General features: G+C 39.6%; 1 protein-coding gene across 3 annotated transcripts in view; it reads left to right on the top strand.

Annotated features, from left to right (window-relative positions):
• FTO (FTO alpha-ketoglutarate dependent dioxygenase) overlaps window positions 1-18,693 on the top strand; it is a 227,662-nt gene extending 208,969 nt beyond the window's left edge. For all 3 annotated transcript variants that reach the window (XM_063167787.1, XM_063167790.1, XM_063167788.1), the window contains one exon: window positions 13,987-18,693. In XM_063167787.1, the coding sequence (XP_063023857.1) occupies window positions 13,987-14,140 (154 nt within the window). In that variant the 3' untranslated portion in view covers window positions 14,141-18,693. The remainder of the gene's footprint in view (window positions 1-13,986) is intronic.
• Window positions 18,694-27,632: the final 8,939 nt, after the last annotated feature.

Genomic DNA, 27,632 nt, shown 5'->3' on the forward strand with positions numbered 1-27,632 from the left:
TGAGAGAGGATTCAGTACAGGGAAAACACACAGAGTTTGTAATTTAGCCACATATTGAAAGCATGGGTTTAGTCTGTACTGTAAAGACAATGCTTTGAAGTGTTTGGCATGTTATTTACAGGTTATTTCCAAGAACACTTCCTCCCTGGTTTCTGTGCCAAAGTTATGCTCCTCTTTAGCTGACAGAAGTCCTGACATGGACTCTGAGTTTAGGCTGTCTCTTCATGTTTAGATAATGTGTGATTATCAACGTGATTATAATGCTCCTGGTAATTCCAGCAGACAGCAGTGAGTGTGCCATGGTGCTGCAGGTGAATCTCAGGCACTCCCTCTGTGTAACTTCATCTAAAGAGTCTGACCACCAGGTCAGGGCCTCCTGAAAAACTGGTTTTCCATCAGTCCCCTGGCAAGGGCAGAAGGTTACTGGGATAATCAAGTTGGTCTTGTGGGTAGCCAGGGAGGCTTTCTGGCTTCCCAGGTGACCTTGGTGCTGTAATGTACCATAAAGGACTGGCTTTCTCCATTAATAGTTTGCTTGTGAGAGCTGGAAAGGCAACTTGTAATACAGCTGCTTTTCCTGCTTCTTCCATAATGACATTCTGAACAAGCAAGATGATGTCCTTTGATCCAATGTGACCTTGTATTTTTGGTGATTCTCTGATACCTTTAGAGAAAATAGGTAAATGAAGATATAAACATGCTGCTTAGTTATATATTCATATATTTCTTTTTTTTCACACATTGCATCACAAAATGTAATATTAATTAAATTTATGTGTGTGTACATACCTTTTGGCCAATTTTCTTTTCAGTTAAACCAATGTATATTAAACATTAGACTTATACCTGTCTATAACAGCTGCAAGGGAATGGGGAATATGATGCTTCCTAAAAGATTTTTTTCTCCTGCATAAGGGCTTTTCTCTCCATGGTGGTGTTGGGTTCAAAGGCTAAACTGATTCTTTTGGGGCTTTGAAAAGAGAACTCTTCTGTCTTCTTTCATTCTCCTGGAGTATCTTTCCCACTTAGAATGTATAATTTTATAGCAAGATCTATTACAAGGAGCTTTGAAAGTCTTATTCAAAGTAAGCTCATGAAAGAATGGATATCTAAAAGTTTGAGCATCATTGTATTTGGGGTTTGTATGTCAGTTGTTTTGACTTCAATCACAAGCTACTAAATTTTGTTCCTTTATGCCTGTGCTAGCTGTGTAAATGCATGATTTCCAAGCAGGAATCTTTTCTTGATTTGAAGATGTCAGAAATTAGGAATGTTCTTTTTCTTTATCAGTTTTTCCCAGCGTGTGATTGACTACACTGTAAAAAACAGGCATATTCAAATTTCTCTGGGTTCTTTTTTAAATTTCAGCCTCCACAGCTAGACAAGAGAGCTTTTCCATATAAGATACTTTCTTTCAGTCTATTAGTTTTAAATCTGATAAGTGAAGCAAATTGAATAAATCACTGTCATGTGTTTTTCACCTGTCTCCAGTCTCTTTTCTCTGTTTTCTTCAACCTACTTCTAAAAGGCTGTAAACAAGGCCATTCCTTATTATTCTCATTTTGTTTGTCCATCAATATTTGTTGTCCAGAAAAAGTGCACTGATTGTCATGCTTTAGATATTCATGTTATCTGTAAAATGAGTGCTGCACCAGATTTTCTATTACTTGTTGATCTGCTGCAGAGCCTGTAGATCCCAGGAGCATTCCATCTCCCTTGCCATGATAGTAGCACTCTAACAGTCTAAAATTTCCAGAATTCAAATCAGCATTTTTGGGTCACAGAGTTCTTCAGTCTGATCCAAGTTAATTGCCCAACATAGGCCAGACATCAACATCAAAACCCTTAAAGTTTGCAATCATTTCTTGGCATTATGACAGGCTGGAGTAATAGCATTTCAGCAGAGAAAAAGGTAAGCACATTGTAGAGTAGATTGATGTGATCACAATATTATTTGAAATAGCAAACAGCATAGGAGGGAGATTGGGCCAGTTGCATACTCAGGGAAGCAATGTTTCTTGTAACAGGAAGAGAAAAAATTTCATCAGCAGTTCATCATAAGGAAGCTCAGCTGGCAACCTATAAGCTAGGAAAAATGGAGTCTGAAATACAACATTCCTAGACAAAATAAAGCATATAGAAGGCCAAAATCATCCACTTTTCATAAAGTTTAAGTAACTGTTCTTTAGCAGACCCAGAGCAAAGGAGGACAAAACAGTAGGTCTCTTGTGAGAGCAGTGAAATGGATTCTTTCCATGATACGTCTTGATTTTTCATGAATTTGCACAAAATATGGAGGGATGGATAGTAAATGGCACCCAACAACAAAAAATTTCTCTTTCCTTGCATCAAAAAATTACACAATTATCCACAGAACTGGAATCTGACTGTGCAATGTAGGTCACTTGACAGAAAGCCCTGGAAGTTCTTCTGGTAGCTTGCTGAAGTCCAGCATTATTCAGGTAACATGCCCATGAATTTTTGTCCATGAGCTGGAATGTTCAGTGCAGCACAGGGAGTGGAGACTAAACGCAGAGAGAGGCACTGGGGTGGGGACAGGATGGCTGCCTTGGGTCCTTAAGAGAGGTTGCAGATAATCCTGTGTATGTGCATGGCAGCAATGCAGGCATCGCCTCCCAGCCCCTGCACAGGGGAGCTTTTCAACCTATGCTGAGCCCAAAATATATTTGAAATTTCCACTGAACTAAATGAGATTTACATGTGTGACTATGCATTTTGCTGCGAACTGAGAGATGATAGAATCAGGTCTTTAATTAACTAATATAAGAAGTCTTTGGAATTCTGATGTAGTGTTTTAGGAGGAATTATATGATGAAATAACAGGAATAGCCTTGCAGGTCAATCAGCACAGCAGATGTTGGCCTCTCTTCTTAGCAAACTTTGGGTTTTGTTGCCATTTAGTGGTAAAGAATAAGTCAAGGGAAAGCACATAAATGAATTTGAATTGTGCCTTTAAATACTAACAAAATAACCCATCTGAACTACTCATAAGGCATTAGCAGCATATACTTTATTATGATTGGACTGTTCCCTGTGGCAATAATTTCAAGAAGAATTTCAGGAGTAGTTGCATTATCTGTTGAGAAACAATTTTTTACTTTCTGTGGAGGCAGGATAGTTTTGTGAATAACTCTGAAGTTTAGTGTGAAGGCCATTTCAGTCGCCCATAGATCTTAGGATATTATGTTACCTCCTTTCGTTTCAAATTCACAGCATAAGAAAGAAAAAGAATGACATAAATTGGATGTTAGAAGAGTTCTGAAGATAGACATCAGAAGAATTCAAGAGTAAGAGAAGAACTCAGCATTATTTGTTATTTTCCATCCTAAAGTAAAAAAGAGAACAAAGCATCAAAAGCATCAGTAGTGATAGAGAGAGCTCAAAGCCAAGACTATATATCATAGCATATAAAACAAGTGAGTTGGCACCACCAGAAGGTCTAAAGTCTTAGTCTGTGGTTTAAAGTCATTGATATTGCAGTCAGAGAGATCTTTCAACTGCAGAAGTAAGATGAAGAGCTGTATGCATTTGTTGCAATAGACATTTTAGGTTTTGCCTGCTAGTAGCATTTTGGAGCTCACTAGGGTGAATAAGTGTTCATGGTGCTGAGAGAATTCAAGGCCACTGATAGGATGTTATAGATCAGAATCTTTCACTTTTTGTAAGTACATCTGAAAATAATGGCTGTGAATGCAGGCCAGCATCAGATGCATGTACTTTGTCTTGTGTTTAAATTGATTGAATGCAATCATATTCCATAAAATAAAGCATATTCTAGTACTTAAATCATCATCCAGTCTATACTGGAATTTTAGTTGGTCTTAAAAAATATTGCAGAATTACCTTGATTCAAAAATTTTAAAGTACAGTGATGCTGAACTTGAAAGTAAGTAAAGAAATATATTTCTTAACTTCGTATTTGGGCAATGATAATTATTTACAAGTGAAAGTAGAAAAGGATATTTCAAATCTCTATATAATGTTTGCAGTTATTTGAAATCCAAAGGGTAATAGAAAAAATTCTGATGTCTTGCTTGGTAGTCAGAAAGATTTACTCCACTTGTAGAGAAGCAGCTTGTTGAGCATATTGTTGCCATATTATTTTTATTTGTGGGTGGACATACTGCAGCATTTCCTGGGATATCAAGTCTATTTGTCTGCCAGCACTGGAATTTCTTTTTTGGTAGCATATTTTTATAGTGATTTATCCTCAAAATATCACTGAATAAAGCAGCAGCCATGGAGAAATTCTGCAGTGGTTGAAATGTGATTAGTTACATGATGCTTTCTTTTTGTATTCCTAAACTGCAAACTCTTCTTGGACCTTTGTGCCTTTCTTGTATCTGTTTTCTCATTTCCTTATTATTTGTTCCCTCCTGCATCCATTTCACCTCATGTTGACCTTAAAGAAACTGTGTTTTAGCCCACAGGATTGCATTGCTCTTACAGTAGGAGTTCCAATATATGTTATAAACATTCTGGTTGCAGGCTACAGCCAAGGTGCACAACACAGGGAAGACAATGTCTTTCTGCAGCACAATAAACCTTTAGTTTTGTTTGTTTCTTTGTTTCCTAAGCCTCTTAGGAGTTCAAGGCCATAGCTCTTGATAGAAGATGTGGTATAAGCTCCTCTTATATGTGTGTGAGTAGAGAGATGCCTTTATGTACATACATGTATTTATGCTTTATGCCCCAGGTTATAGTGATAAACAAGATTTTAATTTCAGTCTTGAAGAAGTCTTGGAGTTGTTTGGTGCTTATTATCCATCTGTCATAGCTTGCTTTTGGCTACTGAAATGTGCAAATTCTCTGAAATGGAGCAAAGTAGGCAAGTGGTGCATCTTAGGAAGAGTCTGAGAGGATCCAGGTGGTTTCTGCGGCAGGATCTCCATTTGGTGTCACCCTCCCTTGTGAGCCATACAGCACAAAGGACTGTTCAGTGTAAAATCACACATGGAGTCCTTGCACAGTGGTTACTACAAACATCTGAGGTCTGCCGTTGCATTCAGCTCCCAAGTGCTGCCCCTTGTGGGTCACCCTTGCTTTGGTCCTGATGGAAATTGGGGGATTTTGGGGGTGGGATGTATTTGCAGCCAGCAGGAGAGGTGCAGGAAGGATTACATGGCTTTGATGCTAAGATACAGACCCTTTCTCTCCAGACTGATTTAAGGATCAAGCAAGGTGGTTGCTGTTAGTTGCATTCAGTCATGTTTCCTTTGATTTTACTTTCCTTATATAACAGGGATTTGTCATACAGCAGTTGATTTTTATTAACATGAAAAGGTGCCTTATGGAAAATCATACACTCAACAAGGAAAGTGTTTTAGCTTTCTTGCAGAAGGGCAGAGCCTCCAGATCCTGAAGTTCTTTGGAAAATGGGATTGCTTGTTTTAAATGAGGTGACATTAAATGGGAAGGCCATCCTCCTTCCATGTCATTTTAAAAGTTCCTAAGTTTATATTTTTGCTTTCCTGTATGACTTTAACATAGAAAGAATACAAAAGATAAAGTGAAAGATTAAATGATGTTGGAAGCATCATTAACTTCTCAGATTACATTCTTTTGGAAAACAGAGTGTCTTTCAAAGAAATGTGCCATGTGCATGGCTCAGCCCCAGATCTTCCAGCAGTCTAATACTGGCAAGGGAGGGCATCTGCAGCCCCCTGGGAAGTGGGCTGTGGGGATTTCCTTTTCTCCTCTTTGCTGGTTTTTATTTCCATTTCCTTTTCCTCTCTTTTTTCAGTCATTTAACGCTGTTCTGCACAACAGAGGGGAGCATCTGGCCCCAAGTAAACACCCAATAAAATAAGTGGGGGAAATTCACTGCTCCCTTGGTGCTATTGCGTCTGTCTGTCTGGTTGTGGACTCAACAAGATAACCATGCATCAAATTACATTGTCCAGGCTATCTTCACAACCAGAAGTGCTTGAAACCTTATTTTAATAGAAGCTTAGATTCTGGAGAATACTATAAAATCTCTCCAAAGGCTCCAAATCAGCAATTCCATCTGTGTTTCTGCAAATGTAGAGGAACAATGCCCCAGCTGATTATGCAAACAGAATGAAAATAGTTATTTTAAAAGTGCATAAAATCGATACTTTGGGGAAAACAAGTCAGCTGTGTTTATACTCAGCATATAGCAGACATTTTGTTTCTTTGTCTGAAAAAATCATAGGCAGGCAAGGATTGCAAGTGAAATAAAACAGCCTATCATACAGTGCAACAGAGGGGACTGGAACATCAGATGTCTCAGCAAAGGCTTAGAGAATTTTAGGTTCCTTCTGAGAGAATATAAATTATATTGAGGTTGATATATTTGTACGTTGTTTGAAGTCAAAGCCAAATATTCTTAACACGGTGGGAATAACTCCCTTCCCATTGCTGATCATGAAAAGTATGTAACTAAATCTATGTCTGTGGTGCTGAAAATTTCCTCCTAAATGCTGTCTCTTCTGGACTAATGGGATTTTTTGCAAGTATTGGTGTGAAGGGGTGTGCATATAAATATGTATAAACGTGCTTCTCATACAGTCAGGATACATTCCTTGTATACATATTATTCTAAAAACAGGAGACAAAAGCATCTGAGAAACAGGACTGAAAGGGAACAATTTTTAGACCTATAAGTTAAATTGGATTAAACTTCATCTTTCAGCAAATGCCATGTTATTTATTCAGTGTTTCTCTGGGGGATTTCCCTACCCCCTACACTTTATAGCGAGCAGTGATGTTTCTTAATTAAAAAATCAAACAAACATGGAATTGAGGCTGCCCCACACAGACATTCTCCTGTGGGAATAGGAGGTGCACTGATTTTCTCACGGGCCGTTTCTGGGTCTGTTGGACGCAAAGGAGGGGAAAAGCTGTGTCTGGGGAAGTCAAATCCACATCATGCACAGATGCCAGGACTATGCTGTGCTGCAGGGCCATCTCCTAGGTATTGCCCTTCATAGGGGAGAGCTGGTGGGCATGGTGAGGAAGGTCACTCATGATAAACTCATCACAAGTCAGGTAGATTTCTGTTTATTAATTACCCCACAGCAGAGATTACTGTCTTGGAGAAAGGAAATTCTTCTTTCCACCCAGAACTGGAATGTTTTGGAGATTTCAGGGCTTTACAATCCCCACTCTGTAGCTGAAACAAACCTTTATCCTTTTCCTTAGTTTCTGACCTAAATATTTTAGAAAGACTGATGTACATTTTGACAGATTTTAATTAATATTGTGGAGGGAAAGTATTTTAAGTTCTTTACAGTTAAGACAAAGCAAAATGGGTTTTTTAAATGATTTTGAGTTTCATTTCTTTCTGCAAATGCATGTGAAGCACATTGGTTTACCACTTGAAAAGTCTTTTGGTTGGACTCCACCAGTGCTTTGGTTGCTTTTATTTCAACATCTGGAGGGTTTCTCTCATATTCACCTGGTTTACAATTTGAGTAATAATAGAAACTCTGACATTTTCAAGCTGAAGGAACTGCTGTTTCACCCTGTTTAGTGTCAGGTTCATTGATCTCTGCCCTACTTTTCTGTGGAACAGCAAAATGCACTCTGCAGGCCAGTGTTGAAGATGGATTCTGCTATAGATTCGCTTTGTCAAAGTGCACACAAGGGTGGCTGTTTTCAGGCTATCCCACTTTGTCACCAGAGATGCCTCAGGATGTTCCAGCAGTGTCCTCCTTTCCAATGGAATGGTTTATTTTGAAGGTAAAGCTCTTGAGTCAGAGAGCTTTACCTTCAAAAAGTAAAGCTCTTCCAGTGACTGGAAACCTTGGTTCTGTGGCAAGGGCCAAAAGCACCAGGGCCATGAGCCATTATCAGCCTTTGAAAGAAGTAGGCAGAGATTATCTGATGTGCCAGCAAATGTATTTGTTCTTGCATCTTTGTGCAGCTGATACTTTTTTTTTTTTTCTTAGATAAATATTTAACTGATGTTGCCTCTATCCTTTTCCTAAAACTGGCATTCTCTTTTCAAGTTTCTTATCTGGAAACAAACTCTTTTTGTCCCTTCTCTAAATGCAGTCCTGGTCTCAGCCATTATTTATAGCTGGGCACACTGTAACTACACCACATGAAAGAACATCAGTGATGACTTATTGTAAATGGGACAGACTTCTTGGGAATGCACTGGGGATTAGATGTCCAAAAGAATGAAGCACTTCTCTCTTTCCATCTGGCCACTTCATTTCACTGCCTATTTGGGACCAGCACTTCTAAAATCTAGTTTGCAAAGTCAAATATTGATTTAGTCTGTTTTTTTATTATTCTTAAAAGGTAGAGTAAACCTGGGAAGGTTTTACTTGTGCAAAGTCACAGGAGGGGCAAGCAGGGAACAATTGAAAGAAACTATTTCTGTCAAAGTTGGCAATTGTCTGATTGGTTAATGAAAAAAACTAAGAAAATCTCTTCTCTAGATTGGATTCAATAACTGTCAAAATGTCAGTTTGGGCATGAAAAATTCAAATTTTTTTGGTGATATAGTTATATAAAAATGGTATTTCAGTGTATTCGTATTTTCTCCATCCTCTGTTTTCTCAGAAAATAGTCTTTAGGATGCAAGCTAAAAAGGTTAATATCAAATGAAGGATTTTTAATTATTAGATTCCTTATGTTTTACAGAGTTTAAACAAAGAGGTCAGAAAGTATTCCACCCTAACCCTTTGTTATGATGGAGCATTAGTCAACCCATTTTCCAAACACCCTTCAAAACACCTTTGATGAAGTTCCAGCTGAAACACTGATTCTATATATGCTATTTTTTTCTAAAATAAGCTAAATCAGAAGTCAAGCTTTCAATATTTTTTGGACTATAAACAAGTTTCAGCTCCCAGTGTAGATTTCATGTTTTGTATTAGTTCTCCAGAAAAAGCTCTGGGGGGCACGGGACTGGTTTCCATTGGGTACAGGCAATCCGGGCTGGAGTGCTGTCTGTCTTGAGTGTGCTCTGGCAGCTAAGAGTGTCTTGAAATGACATGGGGTTGTCCTGACACTGAGGTCAGAGTAACTACACGTGGTTTACACAATAATTTTCCATGTGGAGTTCCGTGTTTGAGGGATGAATATGAAACAATCCAAACCTAAAGCAAATCTCTGTGTCCCAGGTACCTGTTCTAGTAGGATTTGTGTTCCACAGCAGAGCTTTGTGGTGTAACATTAATAACCCATATTTGATCAGACCCATATGTGCAAAGTCATTTTAAGAGTGGAAGATGGTGTCTGAAGAAGTTGCTGCTGTTCCTCTTACTCAGAACAGGAGGCCCCCATGTTAGCAGAGCTGTGACATTTAAAGTGATGTCAGTCTGGGTTTCAGGAGTGCATTTGTCTTAGTAAAGTGATCCAAATGGGTTTTTTTTTGCCTGGGCCATTATTTTGAATGAAGTTTTGAATTATAGTACAGTAACACTTTTTTTCCAGCATAAATAGAAGGAGAAAATAGCTCCCCATATAAAACATAAAATTTCAGGAGTGCTGGAGTAAGCAGGTGTGGGTGAGTGTGTGCTTTTGTACCTGCAGGGCAAATGTCCCATCCTCCCTTTCTGACCATGTCAGTGCATGGGGAAATCAGCCAGACCCATTTTCCTCATCTTACCCTATGAATTTCCATGTCATCTCCATTGGTTTTTGAACTGCTGGGCACAGGTAACTGAATTAGCACCATCTCAGAAACAGGGCTGTTTGTATCCTCTCCTCACTCCTAGCATGCCTGTGCAGTCTGAGCCACTGATTGACCCCTATTGATCTGATTTGACTGCACTCCTGTGGAGTAGACAAACAGTGCAAGGGAATCCAAGGACTCTAATTCACAGTACCTTATTTGGGTTCCTAGGTAATAATTCTTATTTGCATTAATCACTTGCATTAATCACACAGAACCCGAGGCTGCCTCTTGCCTTCTCTGCATTCCTGTTCCTGACAATGGAACAAAAAGGTATCTGCTCTGGAGAAAGGGTGGTTTAAGTATATTGACACTTGATGCTTAGTAGTTGCAAGACTTAACTGTTAGAAAAAAGACATTTTTTCAAATCAATGACTCACGCATTACTGTAAAATATATCGATTAAAAACAAAGCATAATATTAGTCATTTAGTCAGTAGAGTGATGCAATACTGAAATAAATTTATCCCTTGACTTTTGCATTAACCTTTTATTGACTGCTTGCATACTCATAATTAACACACACTTTAGCTAGCATGGTTAATTTTAGCGTTGTGGTCAGTGTCCTCTAATGTAGATGGCACCCTGATCATCAAAAATCAGTGCAGCCCAGGGAACCATGACCAGGCAAGTGTCTGTCTCAGTGGATGCACCCTTGCCCAGGGAGACATCAGCCACTTTCCAGGGAAAGCATCATCTGCTGCTATGCAAATAGTCAAACAGTCATACAAATGCTTGTCACCACTTAGTTGAACATATTAATAAATATTATTAAATATTAATGAACAAAGTCCGTTTGTAAAAAACAGACAAAAAGGTTATGAAAAATCTGAGAACTTCAGAGGGCAGAACTAGTGAGAACATGCTCTTCAACAGTAACTAAAAATGGGCTTTTGAAATTGAAGCTGTCACAAGTCTTGATTGTTTCAGTAAGAAAGTAGGGACCATGGAGTTTTGTGCATTCTATAAACAAACAATTCTTTCTATAATATGTTATTGAACACTTACTGTCAAAGTGTTGCAGCTAAATTGCTCTGAAATATATCACAGCAGTTTTCCTGTTCTCCTGCTGCAGATAAAGTATTGAAGGAATCTATTCTGTATTTCAAAGTTTGTGTGATTTTCACTCTTTACATAATTCTTACAAATAATATGCAGAGGTTAGTTCTATTTTCTTTTGGAGTTTTGACTCTAGTAACTCAAATAACAGTTTTAAATTGATATGGAATATTTTCATTAACTTAGAATATTGTAACTCTTCATACTTTCCTACTACCACCACAGCTCAATGTTTGCAACTTTTTTTTGTTTTTTTAATCAGGAGTTATGGTTGCTAACTCATTTTAACTGTCAGATACAAAGAATTTTAAAGCATTCTGTGCAATCATTTAGATGCCTTTGATTGTTCTGCTTCAGTTTAAAATGTTGCTCTTCTTTTGGCAAGATCTTCAGCTCTGTTCCATTGCTACAAATGAAAGACCATGGTAGGAACAATTTCTCCTGTAGAATTTTTTTATTAATCAGAAATATACTTATCTAGAAAGGTCTGGTTTTTGCACCCTAGTTCTGAGTAAGAAAGCACATTTTTAACCATGTTCCAGATTGTGGGAGCCATTCAGGTGAATTGCTTATTGAACTGCCAGCTGCAGTGGTGACTGCCTAGAACCACCAGCCCCATAGCTTTGAATATGAAAAACTTAAGCTGTCTTTGATGACAGCAGATCCGGAACAGGGGTTGTAATTTTGGTCAAAATAGATGACTGACAAATGATAAGAATGTGTCATTCCCTGCTGTTCTTGCTAGTGTGGAGCAAAGCTGTAGAAGTCCAACAGAAGGAGGAAAGCACCATGGCATCACTGAACTTGGAGTGCTGAGGCTCTGCTTTCCCTTTTTTTGTGTTTTTACAGCACATTGATGCATTTCTGTCACCAGACTGGCACAGCAAGTGTGAGGACCTGACACACTCCCATTCCCCTTCTCCCTGCCATGGAATGTGCCATGGCTAAACCTTCCCCATTGCCTGATCTCCTGGAAGCTCAGGCCCGTGCTGGGTTGTGGGGAGACCTCTCAGCAAAGGCTCTGCTGGTACAAATATAGAAAAGGGAAAGCAGCCAGCAGGGGCTCTTGGGCTGTCCAGCACAGCATCGCCATGACTGCCACCACATTTAGAGCAACACAAACACCCACGTGGGAGGGAGAAGCTGTTTGTGTGAGAGAGCAAGGAAAAAAGGACATGAAAGGTAAAAAGAGGACTCTGAAATTCTGAGGAAGCTAAAGGTTGATCTATCTTTTCTCTCAGTGAAAACTTTTAATAGATGTGGGAGAGAGAAAATGTTTATTATTATTGTTATTAGCTGAGTTTTGCAGATCACATAACATGCCTGCAGTGTTTACTGGCTGAGCTTTGTGATTTGTCATCTGCAATAATCATTACATGGTTAATTTATCCACTTTAAGATGGAAATGCTTAAACTGGAGTGTCTTGTACTACCCACCAAACTGAGTGTATTATTTTGTGCCAAGACAGAAAATAAAGCAAGCTTTTAAAAGCCTTATAGAGTTATGCTGTAATTAGTTTCAGCTTCCCCTGCATATTAATTTTCTCCTGTTCCTTTATATAATTTGGAAAATGTCTTCAAAACATGATGGCACAATCAGTTAAGTACCTCTCAGAACTCACACACTAAACTGCATTTGCTATAACAACTATTATAAAGCAGCCAGCAAAACAAATCCTCTGTTATTCTGTACAGTGCAGCTTATCAATGCAAACAGTTTAATATTTATGCTAAGAGGATTGTCACAAGTAGCTTCTGTTCCTTTAATTCTTGTTTTAAATAAATAATGAGAACATTTAAACACATTACTCTTCCCAGGGCCCTGAGGTCGGCTAATCTTATTATTTATGAAGTGATGTGCTACATAATAGTACTTAGTGCATGTTAACAGATGCTATTATCAGGGGCTGATGTGGAGAGCTGAAGATATATTGGAATGCTCTGTGTTAATACTGTCCTTGCAGTGTAATGTACGATGGATTGAGTGCCCAGGATGCTGGTGCAGCAATTAACCACCCACCAACATGGGTGTAAAGCTGAAGGATGTTTGCTCATGGGGATTACACTGCTATTAATAATCCCCAGGAGAAGAAGACATCTTTCATTTGGCAACAGTCTCTTCCAGAAGGTCAATGGTGTGGACAAGGAAGTTGAGAGTGTCAGTATGGTTAGAGTTCATTCTACTGAGGTGAAAGGTGGATATATGTTTAAAACAGCTTTAAAGTTCTTACAAAAATTATATGCTTTATAGAAGACAAATTTTAAAAAATGTCATATAAGAAAAAAAAGTGCATTTCTGCAATTTGGTTGTTATCTCTTTGAAGACCTAGATAGACCTGCAGTATGTGCCAAAATTAGGGTAATTCTCAGCATTTTTCTTTTTTTCCCCATTGTAAATATTAACTAATTAATCAGTAATGTGCAAATTATTTGAGGGGAAGGGAATAAAGGGGGGGAGAAATCCTCCTTGAGCTGTGACAATGTTTTTGATGTGGCATGTATTAGTCTAATCTTTAGAGATGTGATGGTTGCCACTTATAAAAACTTTCCTCTGCAGGCTGCAGTTCAGTTTAATATTATAATTAGACTTCACTAGTATTGATGAATAATCCATTTAATAAAAAACATTGTAATTTAAACATTTTCTCTGGGGACTAACATACACTGGCCTCTTAATTTAATTTTATTGAAGTTTTGCCCGCCCATTCATCATTGGAAGTTGTTATTAACCTCCATTTCCATTTTTCTTTATAGAATTTTCTCTTTTTATATTGCCTTTTTCAGTGCTAAGCAGGTTGATACACTTGTAAATCTCCAGAATCTACAAAGCTAGTCTGGCTTCTTTAATGTTGTTTAATCTATCCCCCCTGACCTTAATGCAGTAAATTCAGTTTAATCTTTCTCAATAATCTAGTAATACATTGGAAACCAGCAAACATTTAAATCTGATAATGATTTAATCACATACTTTAAATAACAGCTGAGATAATGAAAAAATAATTCACCATATAAAAGAACACTAACTGAGTTTTCTCTGTGATTGGCTTTTTGAGAAATCCCTATAGAAAATACAAAGCCTACAACAGAAATCAACTTCACTGGAAATGTGCAATCCATTTGGTGTCAGAAGATGTCGTATTTCTTTTTTTTATCATCTTTCTCTCTAAATTAATGCTCAGATGTATCCTTGCTGAGTATTCAGTTTCTTGATGCAGTTTTACTTAAGTGGTTTATCTGCTTACCTTTCTTTTCAGATGCCAGTCAGATGCAGCAGAGAGCTTGCCAGAGGACCAGAGACCAGAATGCCATCCCTTCTGGACAGATGATGATGAATGTAATATGCCTCTGCCATATGATCTAGAGGAAGTAATTGCTTATCTACAAAATCTTGTTCAATGGATAGAATAGCGAGCGACCTTCCAGCCTGGAATTATTGATGCTGGTCATCTGGGGAGAAGCTTTGTTATCATGAATCTTTTAAGCTTTATGATTTCTTGATTGTATGTTATTTTATGTGTCAATGCAGATTTTACCAGTCTTTACACAGTAGCTTAGTTACTGTCTCATAATAAAAAGGACCAGCCCCCAAATTAGAGAAGTGTGTGTTTTTTAAGACCTGAAGTCCAGAACATCAGCCTTAGTTCCCTCCTCCTCCACTCTAATTCCCACTGACCCTGCAGCCCAGGGGTATCTGTGAATCACAGACTCACAGAATGTTGCAGGTTGGAAGGGACCACAGTGGGTTCCCGGGTCCAACCTCCCTGCTCAGACAGAATTCCCCAGAGCACAGGCACAGGGCTGTGTCCAGACAGTTCTGGAATGTTCCCTGTGAGGGAGACTCCACAGCCTGCACAGAGCATTTTTCATTTTTTCAGGTGAGGGATTCTGTAGGAGCATTCTAACACAGATCCCAGGACTTCCTTACTGTTTTGCCTCATGGCAACAGAGTACTACTAGGAGAGATTTCTGATGTGAATCTGTACCTCCTGGGCTCCCTGGAATTCAGAATTCAGTTCCTAATCATTGCTTTGTTTCTGCATATGGTGAATCCTACTCTGAGGTCAGGTTTCCCAGTACATTGCCTAAAGGAGTGATGGACCTAAGTAAGACCTTCCATTTAGGTTGTTTGGTTCTCTGAGAAACTGGATTTAGGTTGTGTGATATTGGGTATTTCAGCATCATGTGAGATCTATGAGCACAAACCCAAAAACTGTGAAAAAGGAAACTGTTTGTGATGTTTTGTAGTAACATGCTATAAAAAGAACAATTCTGTGCGGGATGATACAGGGTGCTCCTGAATGAGATAGAAAATTTTGTCTTGGTAAATTGCTATTTTATCTGAACTGGTGCTCCTGAATAAGATAGAAAATTTTATTTTGGTAAATTGCTGTTTTATCTGAACTGGTTGGGCTGGTGTCCAACTCTGCCAGAAAAAGCAGAAAATCATTAGGGTGAAAAAGCACTCAGGCTGTATTACCAAAGAAGCCAGTAAGGTTCAGAGTTTGACATTGCCACCAAGAAATGAATATGCCTCCTGTGTTAATGTGGTGTTTAAAGTCTGCTGAGGCTGAGCTCACCCAGAACACACCAGCTTCTGTACTGGCAAAGTGCTGTATGTGTGGATGAGGCTTGTGCTCCTGAAATTTGTGCTTTTGACAGTATAACATATGCCAGACCTCCCTGGAGCTAAGGAAGCTGTGCCAGTAAAAATTCAGTTTTAGTGGTATAAAACTGTGTCCACACCTACCAGCTTTTGCCAGGACAATTATATCAAGTAGAGGTTGTGCCTCATAAGACTTTATGTAAAGCTGTGCCAGCAAAAGTATAAATACCTGAATCAAGTGTTTCCATCATAGTCCGGGGTTTCTGTGAAAACTTTTCATTATCCTGTGGAATGTAAAGACTCTCTGAAGAATAAGTTATTACTTAAACTAGGTTTGATAATATTACCATGATCCACTCATTTATCTGTTGTCTCTTGTGCCATAGATTTCATAACATTTGCTAATACAGCTATGGGCCAGCTTTCTCTTCCCTGCGCTAGTTAAAGCTGGGCATATTTGGATTAGTGCCACACTAAACACTGTTTGCTTTGGAGATTGCTCAGAGAAAAGCTAGCTGAAGATGTGGGAATTCTGCTTTTGAAAAGGCAGTTCTCAGAAACAGATATTGCTTTGGAAATGAGCAATATGAATTCAGGCAAATTAATGTTGTAACAGTGTTAGCACAATGTTTAGGGGGGCTGTTTATTTATGCTGTTATGTTATGATTACTTTGTGTTTAATTAAGCACTGCTAAAATCCATGGGGATCACGCTATTGAAAGAAATCTGACCACCACAAAGGGGAGAGAAGGCACATCAATGATGGAGTTTGTAGCTGAAGTGGAGGCAAAGCTATTAAAAAATGATTGGCAAATAATTATTTCCAGCAGCAGTAAAAATAAAACCAAACCAAAACAATCCCAAACCTATTAGGAGACTGCTGGCAGTAATAACAGAATTTTTAGAATACATGTTCCCAGGTCTTGCCTATGCTTGAAGGTTTAAGGTCGTGGATTAGCTGAACTGGTATTGGTCTCAGTGCAGTCAGATCCCACTTATCTGAGCCATGGTTAGCAATGATATGGACAAATTAATACCTTTGGAATAGGACTGCCAAAATACCAATAATCAAGTGGTTTAGGGCTCTGTGTTGCATTCCAGTCTTGCATCATCAAAATCAGTATAACCTGATTGTTTTCAGTTGGAATGCAGAAGTATGAGAAGATTTCATATTGCCAAAGCCCACAGGAGTTGATAGCAATAACATGAGTAAGGTGGTGGAACTATTTGAAGCACAGAGTAATGCCAAAGGGTACCCCAAAAGGAGAACACAGTTAAAGGTAAATATATATAAAAAAACCTTGAGAGATCAACCATAAATTATTGCTGTGTTTAGATTATGTGTTAGAAGCTGATAAATACTTTGAAGATTTCTTTATTTTATTCAAGTAGTTATAATTTAGCTTGTTTCAATGATTCTTTAGCAATCCATTTATATTCCAGCATTAGATAACCCATTTCCTTTTTGAAAGGGTTGGAAGACACAGCCTCTAATTAATGTTCTATGTACTGCAATTTTTTCCAAGCCTGGATGCTTTAGAAGCACGAGGACCAAGGTCAAGTTTTTTCAAGGAAGAGGTGAGAGCATAAATTAACTTCTGACATTAAATTCAGTGGCTCTTTTAAAATGGTGAAGTTCACGATTTTGCTTACATTTACTTTTCATCAGCCAGGGCTGAATTGAGGTAAAATAGTTCACTTGCACGTGTGTGTCAGGCTAAATGGATTGCAGAAGATACAGATCTGTTTGCCTGTCTGCACTTGCCTTTAGACAATATTCATCAATTTTACAAAAGCTACTGACTAAACATGGAACCAGTACAAATGAAATGCTCAAGGCAAGGGCTTTCTTTTATAAATCTGATACAGAGTTGGTTTTACACTGATAGAAAGAAAATGTTGGCAGAAAATGAAAAACTTTTATTGTTTCTGTAATTTGGGGGATGAAAGATACAGACTGTTTTTAAGTATTTGATAGAAAACTGCTGTGTTATGCAATGTAATTAGAGATGTTTTTATAATGCTTTGTTCACATCCGTGTATATGAAAATATTTTATCCCATAGGTCTTTTCTTCTGTTGAAAAGGTTATGTAAATAAATAAAATTAATCTCAATACAGTAGATTTTAAAGGCATAATACTTATGTTCTAAGCTTTACAGCAGGTTCTGATTATTTAAAGGGTAAATAAGAATGCCATGAGTAATCACTGACTGAAAACTGTGCAGGATGGGTAACATGCACCATAACAAATATCCAAACCAGTTGTCTTATTATCATCTGAATATGGTTTTAGGTTCACTGACAGTGGTACAAGATGCAATATAAAATTATGCTGGACTACTTAATGCAGAGGGGCAGATTCAGGGATTCCATTCAAGTCATAGCATAGAAATAAAAATATTATTAAAATATTGTAGTGTGTTCAGAGCTGGCGTTGCTCCTTTCTCAGTTACAGCAGTGCTGTTCCATTAGTCCTGTGCCATGCAGTGGAGTTTGGGCTGTTGGATACTGAACCAGGCCAGGCTTAGGCTTGTGTCTAAGCTGGGCTGAGAGCAGGGCAAGGGAGATGAGGTGGGATGCACAGGAGACCCAAGGGATGTGATTTTTCAAGGCCACAACTTCATTAACTGGACTCATATGGGAGTCATTGAGCTCAAACTTGTACAGTGCAGGTCAGGATCTCTCTCTTAATTGTTACCACCTGGTGCAAAGTTAATGTTGGCTCCCTGAACCCCTCCCTGCCCCTGACAGCCAGTCCTCAGCTTTCTGCTGGGATCTGACCACTCTCAGCTCACACCAAGGTTACAGAGCTGGGAAGAATGGTTGTTCCACTGTAGCAGCAGGGATGAGAAACTCTCATCCCCAGCTTCAGCCTCCACCTCTGTCCTGCTACAGCTCCACAGAGTGAGTACCTCCAGACACTCTGCTTCTCATTTGAGATTCAGGTTGCTGCAGCTCATCTTCTGTCCTGTCCCACCAGGACAGTGATCTGACACAGGGAAGGGCCAGACGAGAAGAACCTGTTTGCTTGAGGTTCCTCATCAAAACCAGACACCCACTGCACTCCCCATAGAGTGAAAAGTTCAGGGCTGCAATATTCTGCCTTTAGAGGGTGGGAGCTGCTAGGGACTGATGAAGGACTGGCCAAACCACCAGCATTCATTGTTCTGTAGGACTCCCATCCTGCCCTGTCCTGGCTCACCCCAGCTGTGCAGGCAGAGGCAATCCTGAACAGAACCTCTGCTCTCTGTCCTGCCCAAACTGACTCTTCACCTCAGTGTGGCTGGGCTTGCACCTTCATTTACATTCAGGCAATCCTGAACAGAACCTCTGCTCTCTGTCCTGCCCAAACTGACTCTTCATTGTGGCTGGGCTTTCACCTTCATTTACATTCGTCCTCTTCATCTTAGCCTGAGGGCATTCGTTGAACAAGAGAAGATAATTTATACAATTACAAAACCACTGTACATAGAAAGGCTACAGAACTGGCTGAATAACCTGTAAAATAAAAGCCAAGAAATAACCAGTAAAATTAGCACATTAAAATGCTGATATTTACGCATGAGCACTTCGCAAATCATGGGAACTCCTGTTTCTCTTCTTGTTGCTTAGGAGATAACATTCATAATCCAAAAGGATGTATTATGCTTTGGTTTACATCCTCTAAATCTCCACTGGTTTTACAGGGCTTGTCTTTGGTTTACGTCCTCTAAATCTCCACTGGTTTTACAGGGCTTGTCCATGATGATCAAGAATTTGGTCACAAAAGTTGTTCTCCTCCCCCTCCCTATCGTCAAATACTTGCTTTCATGCCAACACATCTTGGTCTGATTAGTCCCCTTGATTACAGGCTAAAGCAAAAAGTCAGGTGTATAAGATTCCCATTATCCTTTATTCCTCTGCTTCTAAGAACAGGTCAGATAGAGCTATTTCAGTGAAAATGTGAACAATCAACTTCTGTTTACCATTAACCTTCAGTTTTCTTTTCTTAAAATCAAATCAGGGCTTGGTAGGCAGTTATTTTCATACATGTCCCTTGATCAGTGGAACAATCTGTCAAAAGCCATTAAAGCCTCTATTAGGTTGAATTGCATTCAAAGTTAAGCTCTCCAATCATTTGAAGGACTGTGATGATTGCTTTTAATATAGTATACATTGATTTCTCTCTTGGAATAGCAACATAACTTTGAAACTAAGCATGTATGACGTGAGCATTTTGCTCTCCAGTGTGTCTTGAGAAGCTTTGTTTCTTAGGGAAGATGAATGTCTACATTAAAAAAAAAAAAAAAGAAAAAACAAATGCAGTGAAATCACCTCTTCATTGTCACAAGTTTTTAGCTTTTCCTAGTTCATTGTAACCCTCAAGGTGTAACATATGAAAGACAAAGACATTTTCCAGTGTCCCTTTCCTCAAAAACTTCACTGATTTCTCTAATTGTACTGTATTGTAAAAGTGGCTCTTTATGTTAAAATATCAGGATGCTTTACACAGAGAAACTGAGGCAGAGGTCCAAAGTGCAGCTGGGATCTGAGTGCCAGCACTGGAATGAGTGTTATGTAACCCTCTGTCACTGCCATATCTCTATCACTGCCAGAAATCAGCTCAGCTTACAGAGCAAAGATGCTCTCATAGAACTTGTTGTCCTCCAAAGTTATATCTGAAAGTTGAGCTGGAATCTGTCCTATTCATGCCATATTTAGCACAATATTTAATTGCATAACATACAATAATGCATCTCATATAATACAGACCTTTCAGACCTCCTGAAAGGTTTGATTAAAACTTTCCAGTGAATCTTTTAGTTACATTCCAACTCCCTGATCTCTCAATGGGAAAGACAGATTTTATTGGAATTAAATGATTCCATGGAGAATATGCAGTGTATAATGTGATGCAATATAATACTATCCCCACTCTTCTAGATCTGTTTTAAGTATTTCCACTGCATGCCCCACAAGGTGCTACAGCTGCTGTATTAGGAAACTCTTAAGAAAATACCCTGTTGGTATTTGTACTGTTTTTACCAAGGTGAAGGTGAGTTGCTGAAGCAAACTGGAATGCTGGTTATGCACCTGTTAGCACTTTGGTCTGGTACTTATTTGGTAGTCTGGTAGTACTTTACTGAGAGCACTGTGTTACCAGCTATTTTGATGAACATCCTAATAAATTATTATCCAACATCAAAGAATTCCGCTATTCTTTTATTGCTGTTCCTCTATTGACTGATGCCCCTTCTTTCCCTTTTGTCTCAGTATTAACAGTAATGTTATTAACTAGTTTTGTTCTTTGTTAGGCTGATGTGACCTTTAAGTGAAAAAACTTTAGAATTGTGTATCAGATATTTCCTGAAGTACATTTCTTTTGAAACCAATTCATTAGGTTATTTTGATTATTTTTTCATTAGGTAGTGCTACTTTTTATTAAGACCTATTTATAGAACTCTGCAAAATATACAGTGATATGTAAGTTTGTGTTATGCATTTACTAATTTACTGACATTTATCAAACAAACTGCTTAAAGAATCCGTTTGTCATTTGCCTTTCAGAAGGCGTTAGTTCTTGTTTTCAATACCTCATAGTTGCAGTTCATGGAATTTAAGGTGCATAGGTGACAAAATTGGTTTCTGTAAGCTCTCTATATAGCAAATAGTGAGAGAAGAACTTCATCAAAGCAGCACACTCAAAGATGCTGAGTCTACTCCTCACTGGCACGTTGCTCACAACCTTGCTGTGTGTCAAGTCCAAATGCATGGTTATCCTCATCTGCCTATGCTGGCAAGTTAATAATGGTAAATAGATAAAATTGATAGTAGAGGGTTTGTTTTTTCTTGATATAATTAAATACTGGTCATATTGCAAATCTTCTAGTAAAGAAGGCAGAATAATTTCTGTGCCTTTGGTAAGACTCATATCATAAATGAGTCTGACTGATTTCTACTCGCTGTAATAGTGTTTCCTTCAGCAAAAAAATATGGCTCTGCTAGGTTTAGAACACATTTTTCTGGCAGAGCAGCCTTATGCTTCCCATGTCTGACACAAAACGTTACATTGTGTGAGTGGTAGGAGCTCAGTGCCCACCACCACCCATCAGCCTGTTTGAGTGCATAAACTGTTTGTTCCCTGTTTGCTGCAGCAGAGCTTGCAATTTAGAACATGTGTAGTCATTATAACAAGGCAATGTCAAAGAATTGTGTCTTGTACACAGACTGGGAGGTAGTGAGGTTTGGGATGTCTGTTGTTTCTAAAGAATTTCTTTTCACAGGTTTATATTCACCCACATCAGATTTTGTGTAGGGTTCTGTTATGTCAGAGGAATAGTCATTAGGTGTCTCTTTCCCAGGAAAGCTGTGTCCTTGCCATCCCAGGTTAGAGGGGAGAGCAAGGCAAGGACTGGCACTGCAGATTCCCTGTGATGCTCTGGCAGGAGCCACTGTACAGATCAGCAGAGGGGTTTGATGTGCCCATGGCCACGTGGCTGAGGTGCTCTGCAGTGTTCTGTAATTCCTCAAGTTCCCTTAAGGCCAAAGGCTGTGCGTGCAAATTGTTCTGCATTTGTAGATTCCAGCCAAGAGGTGATGGAAACTTGAATAAAATTGGCCAGGATGGAATGGAGTCTCCAAGTAAAACAGTTGACAGAGAGCATTATTAACACACACTCCAGCTCAGAGTCAGCAAGGCGTCCAAGAGATGAGAAATTTGATTTCTTAGCCTAGAACATTCTTTCCTTGGCTTTAGAAAAGGTTTAATTGATTTAAGTAAAATCTGTATGGAGACCCATTTGCAAAACCAGTGTTAGTCTGAAACATTTCTTACAATCCATTGTGACATATCTTACACATGTCTAGAAAAACCAAGATGAGTGTCCCTGGGATCTAGAGTGCCTTGAGCTGTTCCTTTTCCCCCCTTTTTTTACTCTCAGAGCATACTTTTCCTTAACTTTTCCTAACAATAGATAAAGCACATGGCAGTAGTGACCTTTCAGAAAAAAGAAGATGCAATAATCAGGGCCTTTGCTGGAGGGACACAAGCACAAGGAGACTCAAGAACATTTCTGTGGGGGTTCAGATGCTCTCCCAGCATCTCCATTCAGGAGCAACTGGTCTTAATTGAGGCAGAGACTAATCAGGATTCAGTGTTTGCTGAATTTTGAATTTTACCCTAATTCCATTCTTTCTATAGGAAATCTGTCATGAGAACTTAAATTCTCCTTGAGGAGACAGACTTGTTGTCTTTTCACCATAAAGGCTCTTGCACCCTGTTAGCTACAGTCACTACCCTGAAAATGGTGCAAATATCATAAGGTTACACACCCTGCTATAGCTGAAAGATATTCTTTTCATTTGGTGATGAGAGTTCATTTCTGGTCTCAAAGGTCTCAAGTTAAATTGCTGAAGTTGCAGATGTGCAGTTTATCCATCAGCCAATGTCTGTATTTTGTGGTCATACGATCATTGTTCAAAGTGAGTTTTTGCTAAACATTTTTAAAAGTGTTAGGTTTTTATTCCAAGATCATTTATATAAAAGAACCATCATCTCAAACCAGAAGAATCACATTGAGTTTGTAAATAGTTAAAAAGAAGTAAAGAAAGCTTCTATCACTCTGGATTCTTGCTTTTTCAGTGGGCCCAGAGTATGATTTTAGAGTTTGTAACTGAATCAGCTTATCTGCTAAAGACATATGTGCCAGTTTTCATCTAATCTATATGATGCCTTCTTTGCACAATTATGCTTCATTTCATTTCAGACATTTCATGGTCTGTATGAAACTTGCTGCATAATTATCACTAAGATTTTGGAACTAACAGCCCTTCATTAATTGGATTTCTGTTACCCTATTCCTAGTTGCATGTTAATTATTAGGGTGAAAATAAAGGGTGCTTTTCATATGCTTTCATGTTTGCTGTTTACAAGTATTTTTCTAACATCCAATAAACTTAATGGCCTCTAAGAACAAGAGGAAGAGAAATCCTACTTAGCAAATTCATAGCTTTTCAATGTATCTCATGGCTTTATGGTATGTCAAACTCTAGGAATGTAAAAGTGGTTTAAGGAGCTGTTGCTGGGTTCAACTAGCTGCAGAAACTTATAGGTTATTTTTATTTCTCCTCTATTGCTTAACCTCTGGGGCCTAAGTCTGGGCTACTTGATAAAGCAGTCATTCAGGAACTCGAAACTATACAAGCTTTGATAGACTTAGAACAAGATCTTGTATTAAACATATATTTCAAAAATAAAATTTCAAATCTGGAAATTGATCGTGGCTTGACCTGTATATACTGAAGAGCTCACTGTTCCTTACTTGCTTTGCTTTGCTGATATTATTAGATCTGTTGTTCTTTTACCAGAACTCCCAGCTGATAGAAGAAAAATCAATGAAGAGCAAAGCATATTGGACAACATCACTTTCATTAGAGTCAGGGCCACAACTGACTAACTAAGACTAAGTTATGACATTTCCACTTTTAAAGGTTGCAAATGCTTGTATTATGCATTTTCTGGTTTTCTCAGGGGGGCAGAGTCAAATATGCACTAAGCAAGCTTGGAACAGAGCAGTTTTCAAAAAAAAATTCAATATAACACACGGATTTTTTTGTACATGCCAATATGAGGATTATAAATCATAAGGAATTTCTCTCCAATGCTTTTTTAAAAAACACAGCAGAGATCCAAAGTCACACTTCCCAGCATTTTATATTTATCTGCATACCCTTAAATCCCCCCATTTCAATGAGCTGCTGGGCACAGTGATCTCCCAGGTGCCTATTGCAGTGTGCATTCAGCCCTTGCTGGTACAGAGCAGGATGCAAAGGGATCTCTGAGGATGCCTCCCCTCACACAGCACTGCCTGAGCTGGCTCAGGATTGAGGATGCTCAGAGGTCTGCAGTTCAAACACACATCTGCCCAGCTAATGGGGTCAGAACATCTCCTTCCAATAATGGATTGGTTCTCTCTAGGGTAAAGTGCCTCTAAGAGAAATTGAGAGGAGATCCATCCTTAAATAAGATTTGATGCAGCCCAGGAGAATGACAATTACATCTTTTGCTAACACTGTTTCTAAGGCAAAGTCATGCCTTGTAGGAAACAGGATGATGGAGTACTGGGGAGATTTTTGTAGTGTAATGACTGGTGGATATGTCCATGCTGTAGAAAAGTTCTGTGAGGGAGAAAATGAAATTCATCTGAGGGGCTGTTCTTTGCAAACAGTGAGAAGCATCCCTGTGTGGGTCACCCTAGTAAAGTCTGGGTGATTTTCTTCTTGGCCTTGTGACAGCAGCAGATATTTTTATGCAACAGATGAAAAACACAAGAGCCACTCCTGGGGTAGCAGTCCAGGGGCCCAGGTGAGATGTACAATAAAAGAGGCACTCAGAAGAGGCTGCCAAATTCAAGTTAGAGCTGCACTTAGAATTCAGAATTCTTCCATACCTGGCTGGTTCTTTGCTGTGTCCCATGGCACAGGTCTCAGCTGAGGGGCTGGGGTAGGGCTGGGCAGGGGTGATTTCATTGGGGACACTGAGCTGTGTCTGCTCCTGAACTTTCTTCCTGTCATGCTCACACGTTATTTCCCCACACTGTCCAGGACTGTGCACACTGGCAGCAAACCTGCCCCAGGGTCACCAGCACAGGGAGGACAGCATGGCTGGGCAGGGACAGGAGATCCCAGCAGTCAGAGGGCATTAGAGCCACCACTGAGCTCGTGTGTATCTGAACAAAAGCTGGGTGAGCTTGTTCGCCCCTCTGATTCCCAGATTACTGATTCACAGAAAGGCATTTTTGACCATTATGCTTAAACTCAGATCCTGATTTTCATGGCCGGTCTGTGGCTGAAATATAAATTGGAGGTGGGGGCTGTAGCTGAGGTTTTGCCTGTCTCTAACCACTTAATTTTCTATTTTGTAATTCCACAGCCTTCTGCACATGTCAGTTTTAGATGCAAGATGTAGCAGTGGGCTCTGCAGTCATTGATCCTGACTTAACTGATGTCAATCATCCATTTTGGACACTTGCAGAATCCTGCTGGCCCAGACTCCTACATCAGCACTGGCTTGTCACAAGTTCAGCTTGCATGGCAGCACCTGAACCCCTTCAGAAGTGGCTGCAGCCCCTGCTCTCACCTTCCTGCTGTTACCTGCTCTGGGAGAGGGCACAATTCTCCCTCTTACTCTCCTGGTCTCTTTCCCAGCTTTTTTATAGGTATTTGCACTCACTGCTGGCCTTGACCCAGTGATGAGGGTCCCTTTCCTTGAAGGAATATAACTCAGTGGTAGTGATGAGGCTGGCATAGGTTGCCATGGGAAGCTGGGAATGTCCCAGCACTGGAAGTGTTGGAGGCCAGTTTGGATGGGATCTAGGGGAGGTGTCCCTGCCCAGTGCAGGGGGTTGGAACATCTCTGAGGTCTCTTCCATTCTGTGATTTTGAGATTTTTGCCTCTGTGGCAGCTCTCCTGTGATTGCTGATGGCACTCAGCTCCCCTGGTGTCCTGCCTGCCCTCACCTGCTCTCTGTGGGACACCTGCTGACCACCTGCAGCTGTGTCCTGGCCTGTTTCCCCCCTGGTATTTTCTGTTTTTTTGCCTCCAGCTCGTGGTTCTGGCAGCAGCAGGGTGGTGGGGCAGTGCAGGGGTGCCTGGGGAGGGGCAGGCAGGCCCTGTTGCTGGCACATCCCTTTACATCAGTTCAGCACTCAGCTGGCAGCAGGGGTGAAAGGACATCTCGACATCGAGGCTGTCATTGTGAGATGGTTTGACACAACGTGGCACATTGAACTGCAGATAATGTTTTATGCCTTTTTCTCCCCTTTGAGAACAAACATGTAGCTCCTTGTTAGTGGTTAATAAACAGGAACAGAAAACTCTCTCCAGCTACACAGTCAAAAGTTTGCATTCTGTGGCCAGGGAGGGAGTTAAATGTGCAGGTATAAAATGGTTACAAAGAGCTGCATAAGCAAATGAATGTGTATGTGGCTCTTTACCCCTCAGAACCCCAAAAGAGAACAAAAAGGGGCTAATCTGAACGTAGTTGCAGGCTGGGATTTCAACATTCCTGTGGAGTACCTGCCCTGCCTCTGCCCATCTGCCAGTGCCACTTGTGTTTTAGCTCTGTAGCCTCCATCCTCTGTTCCCTGGGTGTTGCCACGGGTGAACATCAGTGTTTGCTTCCCAGGGCAGCCTCTGACTGCCCCCAGCCACCACCTGAGCAGGGGATGGGCCCTGCTCAACACTGTGCCACTCCTTCCTAATTCTCATTTACTGTGCGTACCTTCCAGAGCCTCACGGGGCAAAAGATAAAGGAACACAAGTTCCTGTAGTGTAAATGAAAATCCCAGTGCTAAGGAGCAATCCTGAAATGTACTGCAGGATTTTCTATTATTTAGAAACACTGTAAATCATTATTTTATGTAGAAGTAAAATATGTAAAAACATTTCTGCATAGTTCTTTTCTAAATCTAACACAGAAGCTTTTGCCCCATTTTTTAAAGCAACCATTTAATAAAGCCTGACACTTAGCAATGTTTTGAAATAATTTTTGCTGCTCTGCCAGCAGTTAGCTTTGCTGTGAATCTCTAAAGACAAATCCATCTACAGTGAACCTAGTGAAATTCAGCTCCATGTTGTATGTCAGGGTTGAGGACTACTTGTCAGCTCTGGCACTGTCAGATTTTATCTTTAAATATGACAGGCAATTTGTTCAGGGAGCACTTCTGAATGACAAGATATAGTGGTGTTGTAAAACATGGCACCTGTGTGGTATGCCCTGCCTCTGTGGACATCAGAGGCTATTTTTTCCTTTGCTATTAGACAGCCACAGTCACACAATAAGGTGTGTAAAATGTTCACAGAAACCTTTTGAATGGAGTAGCAGGAAAGTAGATACCCTGCGGTCATTTAAGTCAGGCCATTTATCATTTTATCTTATAAAACACAGCGTTGGCTAAAGTGTGATGTAAAGAGAAAAGCAAACGCTCTGCTGAGCAGTGTCAGTGCAAGGCAAGGGTTTGAGGCAGGCTGTAATAAAAGAGGGTTATCTTTAAAGTGAAATGCAATAAAAAAATTAGGATTTTAACTCCTTCCCAGTCAGACAGCTAGCAAGAGCCATGCAAGGGCTGCTGTTGGCATCTGGGATGAATTTGGTCCCAGTGGATGCACAGGGATAGGATGGGTTTGGTAGTTAGAAAGATGCAGAATATGTACAAACAGACCCCTCATTAGGAAGGACTTGGCACAGTTTAAATATACTTTTTTGTTGTTGTTTCTTATTATGAAAAGAAATAAAGTAATTTCTTTTTACCTTGG

The sequence above is a fragment of the Melospiza melodia genome, chromosome 13, assembly GCF_035770615.1.
Source record: "Melospiza melodia melodia isolate bMelMel2 chromosome 13, bMelMel2.pri, whole genome shotgun sequence".
Lineage (NCBI taxonomy): Eukaryota > Metazoa > Chordata > Aves > Passeriformes > Passerellidae > Melospiza > Melospiza melodia.